Source organism: Nyctereutes procyonoides, unplaced genomic scaffold (assembly GCF_905146905.1).
Source record: "Nyctereutes procyonoides isolate TBG_1078 unplaced genomic scaffold, NYPRO_anot_genome, whole genome shotgun sequence".
Lineage (NCBI taxonomy): Eukaryota > Metazoa > Chordata > Mammalia > Carnivora > Canidae > Nyctereutes > Nyctereutes procyonoides.
In genome coordinates, this window is record NW_026575043.1 from 52,648,234 (window position 1) to 52,656,224 (window position 7,991).

Sequence of the window (7,991 nt, forward strand, 5' to 3'; positions counted from 1 at the left end):
GATAGAGCCAAAAGAGCTGGGAAGGTCTTTTATCAATGCCACTCAATCAAATCCAGGACCCCGGGGCCTGGGAGAGCCCTTGTCTGTCTTTCTTTCCTCCTCCCACCCTGATAACCAGCACCCCCCACCTTAGAAATGAGAGGCAACCCAAATAAAGATTTTAGCAAAACCATACACTGCCTTGGCTGTTCGAAGGGAAGTCAGAGGTAGGAGGGGAGAAGGAAGGAGATACAGAAAAGGGGTTTGTGGGGTGTCCTTTTGTCAGTGCAGTGCGTTTTTAGAGCAATTTCACATCATTTCCTTCACAAGATCCTCGTCCCAGCCCCCTGAGCAGAGGAGGGAGGGTGCCTTCCATCTCCATTTTGCAGGGTGTAAAGGGGACTGGGTGGTTGGATTACCTTCCCAAGATCATGTGGCTGATCTGGGATGCATTCGTGAGATAAATAATGCTTGAGCATTCACTTTGTACCTGACACTTTCCCAAGGATATGGGGTAAGGGGACAGCGAGGTGGCAAATGTACCTGCTCTCCTGAAACTTGTATTCTTCTCTAAGAGGCAGCTAATAAGCAAGTAGATAAATGCAATGATTTTTAGATGGTGGTTCAGTGAGGGTTGGACTGGGGTCTTTTGGTTACCCATTGAGAATCTTCCCACAATACCGATCCAGTCCTTCTCACTTTGAGCTAAGAGCTAACATTATGCAGGGAGACACACACACCATCTGTCTGCCAATCCGTCCATCCATCCATCCATCCATCCATCCATCCATCCATCCATCAGGTCAAGGTGATTTTCTGAACACTGGATTTTGCAAAAGCTGAAAGGCTAGGCTGTCAGAGCACCGTTTTGTGACTCAGAAAGCCTGAATTACAGTTCCACTTCTGACTTGCTGAAAGTCACTCAGCCAAGGAGTGGAGGTTCACCAGGATCTTTAATCCGAATGAACCCAATCAGCAAGAGAAATGACCTATTTGGGAAGAGTGAGGATACTTGCTTAATGGGATTAGCAATTTAAAAACAGCCTTGTGAGTTTTTCTGCTCTGGAATCCACTTGGATACCTTCAAGCATTGGACAACATCCACAGAGCCATCTGTCCGATCTTCTAAGAGGGAAAACAGAGGAGACCTCTGTTACTTGGACAGATAAGATTTGGACACTTTATTACCCATCTTGGTTCCTGCAAGAACCTTTAAGTATTATCTCCATACATAGGCAAGAATTGAGATTGGAATATGGTGCCGTGGTTTGCCCAAGGTCATGTAGCCAAGGTCTGTAGTCACATCAGAGATGTGACTGTGCTCTAAAACTTGTGCTCTGGATTTATCATTAAAGCCACTTTATCCAGAATCAAAAGCCACTAAAAAAATGCAAGGGGCCGGAATATTTCATAGTGCTATGGGGTGATTGGTGCTGAGAATCAGGAAGAGCTTTCCTGTTGTTCAAGAGGCTTTAGTTGGGTTCAGGACAGGTGGAAGACAACTGGCCACTCTTACTACACAACTTTCTGAAACTGAGAATAGACCCATCTCATGGAAGACTTGATGTTTGACTACAGCCCATTCCCCAACTGTGGAAGGTAGACGTGACTTGGCTGGGAAAGAGGTCTTTGCTGTTGACCAGTTATCAGGCTCCCAATAGAGAAAGAAACCAAACCATAACCAAAACAAATACAGGGATTACATCCCACCCATTTATCACCACCGACCTGAAATTTGGATCCATGCTTTGGAATTTCTTTACAATGTGATGAGGTCCAAGAGGAATTTGAGAATGCTCGGGACCCGCTTTCATGAATAAGCCAGCTTTTTGCTTTTCTTAGGACTCTGCATCAGATCTTTGGGTTATTAAAGACTGGAATGTGTAATTTTACGATTTTCCAAAATGTGCTCCGGCCTTTTTCATATTATTCTTCCTTTTTTTTTTTTTTTCTGCTTGTAACAAATCTGGAAGGGGATCAGAAACTCGGGAATGGTTAGTTTGCCTTGTTTTTTTTCTCTTGCCAAGGGTACCCTGCAGCTGTACTTTTGATTATTGAAAAGGGGAACGCCCTGGTTAAATGGAAAACCCAAAGGTTATGATTCTAGCAACAATGGAAACATTCAGATTTATGGATCCGGGGGAGGAGGGTTGGAAGGAAGCGTGGAAGCACGAGGGGACTGAGGGAGGAGGTGGGGAGGACAGGAAAAGTCCAGTGGAGCAATGTTTTCAAGACGCCAAAAACAAATGCCCAGTTGAAAGGTGAAAAAAAGTGACCCCCAGCTCATCTGGATGTCTTCAAACATCTGGATGGTTGGCATGATGTAGACAAAGCACCTGGAAGAGAGACCACATTTTTTGCTTTTATTTTGGACAAATGGTTGGGCGTCCTATGGGGCCCAGATGTGTCCCAGAAAGAGTCTAGCTAAAAAAAACAGTGTGCTCACTATGAGGTGGGTGCAATCCCAAGCAGAGATGTGTTTCGGCGCGGCCAATTTTGTACCTACCCGTGGGGGTCACTCAAAATGTGATACCTCTGGAAGCGTCTGGTGGAACCCAAACCCAAGCTATCCTACTTGAGTTGGGAAGCTGCTTTAGAACCTTGTGCAAAACTGAAGACTCACCCTGTAGTGAATGAGTATCTTGGAGCTTTATATGCAAGGGCCACCTCCCATTCACCGAGTGTCAGCCTCTGGCCATCACTGCTGGGTGGGGGATGGGGAGGGCCCCCCACTTACTTGGACTGAGCAGGGCCATGGCTATTGATTGACCTCTCTATCCCCAGCACCTGACGCCTGTTAGGGGCTCCGGACACCTCTGTTGGATGGCTCGGTGAGTGACATTCGGTATGAGAAATCAAGAGAGCCGGAAGCAAGGTGTGGTTGGCAAAGTAAGACCTGGCTGTGATTCCCGCCTCTCTCCTTCCTAGTTCCGTGCCCTTGGGAAGGTGACTACCTCTGAGACAGGCATGAGAGCGGGCACCTTGAGGACTTACGGTGAGACCAGGGAAAGGTCACTTAGTAGGTGCTCAATAAATAAGAACTTTGGTCTCCTCCCATGGTTTGGTTCTGTGTCCGGCCCCCAGGCCACCGACTGTCGACTGTCGAGGTGAAGTGCAGGAAGGCTCCAGTGTTTCCTTTTTCTTCACACTTCCCCCACCCCGATGACAGGCGTTCTTTTTTTTATGTATATTTTTTTTATTGGAGTTCGATTTGCCAACATATAGTATAATGCCCGGTGCTCATCCCGTCAAGTGCCCCACATATTGATTCAGAAGAGATTGGAAGACAAGGATGGCAAATCTCCAGGTTGGAAGATGAAATTGCAGCTAAGGGGGGAATCTGTGTGCAGGTTTACATGCTGGTCAGAATTCTCAAGCATTGCTTCCCCAAAGGAAACACCTGGAGGTGTGTTAATCTAGACTAGGTCTGCCGAGAGACTAACTGGTGGTGTTACCCTTGCAGCAAGAGCTGCTCTTGATGACAGATAGCAGGAGATTTACGTGCTTGATTTATTGAATTCTTAGCTGCCAGGTGAGGTAAGTATTACTAACTCTGATTCAGACATGCTGAGAACGGGTCTCGGAGAGGGCAGATGCCCCGCTGCTGGCATACGCATGTGAAGTAGGAGAACCAGATTTTTTTAAAAAAAGATTTTATTTATTTATTCATGAGAGACACACACACACACACACACACAGACAGAGAGAGAGAGAGAGAGGCAGAGACACAGGCAGAGGGAGAAGCAGGCTCCATGCAGGGAGCCCGATGTGGGCCTCGATCCCAGGACCCCGAGATCACGACCTGAGCTGAAGGCAGATGCTTAACCACTGAGCCACCCAGGTGCCCCAAGAACCAGATTTTTTTTTAATTTATGATAGTCACAGAGAGAGAGAGAGAGAGAGAGAGAGAGAGAGAGGCAGAGACACAGGCAGAGGGATAAGCAGGCTCCATGCACCGGGAGCCCGACGTGGGATTCGATCCCGGGTCTCCAGGATCGCGCCCTGGGCCAAAGGCAGGCGCCAAACTGCTGCGCCACCCAGGGATCCCCAAGAACCAGATTTAAACTCAGATATGTCTGCCCTTCTTAACCTGGGGTCTGGATTTTAGGGGCTCTTTGAGCTTCTCCAAAATGCATGCAACCTGTGTTAGGCACATGAAGTTTTCAAAACTTTGTGTTTTTGTGTGTTTTTCTAGGAGAGAGCCTAGCACTTTGCTTTGCTCACAAAGGAGGCAGTGACCCCAAAGTAGTTATGGAAGACCCTCTTTCAGGGACAGAATTCTCTCCACTGCCTTAAGCTGGGGACCAACTCGTGTCTGGGGGAAGAGAAGGGACTTTTTTCAGTAAGGAAACAGCGACCCATTAAGTGGTACCGACTCTACCAGATATTAACTGGGACTTGCTGACAGAGACTTCAGGAAAGGATCTGGGGATTCGTCCAAGCTCCCATCCATCTGTGCACTTGTCCATCTGGCCTTCTGTCTATTGCACAGATATTTAGTGCATGCTTTCTTGTGCCGTGGTCCTAAAGAGCAGAGACTTGTAATTAGATTACTTGAATTCTAATCTCCCTCCCCCCTGCTCCACTGTTATCAGCCATGTATGTAGGACCTTGAGTGAGTTTCTCAACCTCTTTGTGCTTCTGTTTTGTGATCTGCAAATGAGGATCATCGGAGCCCACCCCATAGGGCTGCTGTGCAGGCTGCATAGGGTACCTTCCGGAGAGTGCTTAGAACAGTACAGGACGGAGTAAATGCCGTTTGTGTTTGTTCGTACTGTTATTGTGAGTGGTATTATTATTATTATTTTGGTTCCTAGGTATGTTCGGGATTCTGGAGAATATCGATATGGGTAACACAGTGTTCCATCTTCATGGAATGTACATGCTAGGGTGGAGGGAAGATAATAGTAATTGTTTTCTTTCTTTCTTGTTTTTTGAAGATTTTATTTATTTATTCATGAGAGACACAGAGAGAGGCAGAGAGGCAGAGACCAGGCAGAGGGAGAAGCAGGCTCCCTGTGGGGAGCCCGATGTGGGACTCGATCCCAGGACTCCGGGATCACGACCTGGGCAGAAGGCAGACGCTCAACCACTGAGCCACCCAGGTGCCCCTAGTAATTGTTTTCTGCTTATTGGGTGTGTTCCACTACCAAGTCCTGGACGAAGTGCTGAGTCTATAGGCTCCCATCTCTGTCCGTACTTCCCTCTGTAGAACAGCATCCTATTACCCTTTCAGTGTTATAGATGAAACTGAGCCCAGAAAGGTCCAGGTCTTTGCTCTGAGTCTCCACCATTACCTCCCCGCCATTACATCTTCTGATCATAACGGAGGCTGGAGCTCAGAGTCTCCGGGACCTGGTTCTTCAGTCCTTGGGCAGTGTGTCCGCCCTTAGCAGAAGGGTGCCGGGTCCCGGCCTCACCGGTGTCTCTCCTCCTGTCTTAGCAGATGAAGAGTGTTCCACTGCAGAGCATCCCTATAAGAAGCCCTACATGGAGACATCGCCCAGCGAGGAGGACCCCTTCTACCGGGCCGGCTACCCCCAGCAGCAGGGCCTGGGCGCCTCCTACAGGACAGAGTCAGCCCAGCGGCAGGCCTGCATGTACGCCAGCTCAGCGCCGCCCAGCGAGCCGGTGCCCAGCCTGGAGGACATTAGCTGCAACACGTGGCCCAGCATGCCCTCCTACAGCAGCTGCACGGTCACCACGGTGCAGCCCATGGACAGGCTCCCCTACCAGCACTTCTCGGCTCACTTCACCTCGGGGCCCCTGGTGCCCCGGCTGGCCGGCATGGCCAACCACGGCTCCCCACAGCTCGGAGAGGGAATGTTCCAGCACCAGAGCTCCGTGGCCCACCAGCCTGTGGTCAGGCAGTGTGGGCCTCAGACTGGCCTGCAGTCCCCCGGCAGCCTGCAGCCCTCGGAGTTCCTCTATTCTCACGGCGTGCCAAGGACCCTGTCCCCGCACCAGTACCACTCTGTGCACGGAGTGGCCATGGTGCCAGAGTGGAGCGAGAACAGCTAAAGTGAGGCCTGCTTCGTCACAGACGTGTGCTAGAGAGAGGAGAGAGAGAGAGAGAGAGTACGTGGGAGAAAGTGAAAGACAGTAGCAGAGAGAGCCCCATGGATGAGATACGGATGACATTTTTCATTACAGCCTGTTTTCACATCTGCACTCGCGAGCCCCGGGCACTGATCTAATCAGTCGTTTGAAACCACGATTCAAAAAATGTGACTTTGTTGTGCCGTCTCAAAACTTAAAAAAACCAACCAAAAGAGATGAGCCCCCACCCCTCCACAACCCCTCCCTCCACAATGACCACTCTCATTGGCCAGCCATATTCACTCACACCACCTCCAGATGTCCTCCGTGATTCCTCCTTTTGGTCCTCCGGAAAGCCTTGCCTTTATCGAGTGTTTTATCCTAATGGCGGAGTTGGAGCCTGCCCTGTCTTGGTGTTAATGTTGACATTGTTATATAATAAATAATAATATATTTTTTTCTTTCAATTTTCTTCATGGGACCCAGTCCCTTATTTTGGGGAGGTCTGAGGCAAGTGTGTTTAAAAATATGTACTTGTGAGGTTCCCCTCAAATATACCACCCCTGAAACCTAAATTTTGCCACCCTGCCCTTGACTAAGAAATTACCTACCTCTGCCATGTGATGTTCCTGAAAAGGTTCCCTATGTCCCAGCTTTTGTCTGATTTTTTTCCTCCCTTGCCCATCATCACAGAGCCCAGTTTGGCCCTCTCCTTCCCAGTGGAGGCTAATGTTGCCCTGCATCTGGCCTCCTCTATCTTGGCCCTCCCGTCTTCCCAGCTCTAGGTCTTTCCAGCCGTCTGTCGCTAAAACGTGGCCTATAGCTTCCCGACCGGAAAGCTTGCTTTGAAAAACTTAAAAAGCCCTGGTTTACATGCGGACAGAACTGTGATAAGCAAGGAGCAAGCTCTGTGCTGACAAGCGTTGCAAAAAGGCCAAAATAAATATTCTTCCAGATAAAACACAAAGCCAGCCCCAAGCTTCCAAACCTCCACCACCGAGGACCCGACCCAGATGCAAAGCAAAGCCCACCGTTCCTAAAGAAGAGGCAAGACGTGCTCGCCAATTGGTTCTCTCCAAAGAAATCACACCGACACCAGATGCTGACACAAAACTGTGGTTATTGAAAGCAGAAAACAGTATAAAAAAAAAATAAGCGTGTAAGTAAAACATTATTGCAGGGTTCTTCAGATGTAATATTTTACTGGTACTATTTATTTATAAATAGGAGTTCTAATTAAGTAATAACATGAAATGAATCCAGCATGGGAGCTGGCCAAGAGCTTTTAATTTTATTAATACTCAAAACCAAGTTTGCGGTTTTTTTTTTTCCTTTCGAATGTGCTTTGCTTTCTTGATTAAAAAAAATTTTTTTTAAACTGACCCTAATAAAGAGAACAGGGTAATATGTGAGGCTAAGTATGTCCAAGTACGTGCGAGTGTGTGAGTATGTTTGTATGTGAGTGTCTTCATGCGATTATGTCTTTTTATGTTGCTAGGGGGTGGGGTGAGAAGTAAGTACTCGTTTCGTATATTTGTGTGCCAATTAATGCCTAATAAATACCATGTGCTTAAAAAGTATAAGGGACTTGAATACCCTTTTTTTTTTTCCCTGTTCTTTCTGACGACTGAAGAGAGGGGAAATTAGGTGGAGGGCATAAGAAGCAGTTGTCTTGCAGGTACAATTTTAACCCCATCTTTCTTCTGCTCACCTCAGGGAGTATTTGGAATCCATACTTGAGTGTATATATTAAAGATTTTGTTTATTTTTTTCATGAGAGACACACAGAGAGAGGCAGAGGGAGAAGCAGGCTCCATGCAAGGAGCCTGATGTGGGACTTGATCCCGGAATCCCAGGATGACGCCCTGAGCCAAAGGCAGATCTGCTCAACCACTGAGCCCCCCAGGTGCCCCTGGAACTGAGTATATTTATCCCCTGGCTTGAATCCCTGAAATGGAGTTATTTGCTTTAGT

The 7,991-nt window shown here is 48.0% G+C and overlaps 1 protein-coding gene across 1 annotated transcript in view; it reads left to right on the top strand.

Annotated features, from left to right (window-relative positions):
• TBX5 (T-box transcription factor 5) overlaps window positions 1–7,519 on the top strand; it is a 46,285-nt gene extending 38,766 nt beyond the window's left edge. The window contains exon 9 of the mRNA XM_055322835.1: window positions 5,423–7,519. Coding sequence (XP_055178810.1) covers window positions 5,423–6,000 — 578 coding nt within the window. The 3' untranslated portion in view covers window positions 6,001–7,519. The remainder of the gene's footprint in view (window positions 1–5,422) is intronic.
• Window positions 7,520–7,991: the final 472 nt, after the last annotated feature.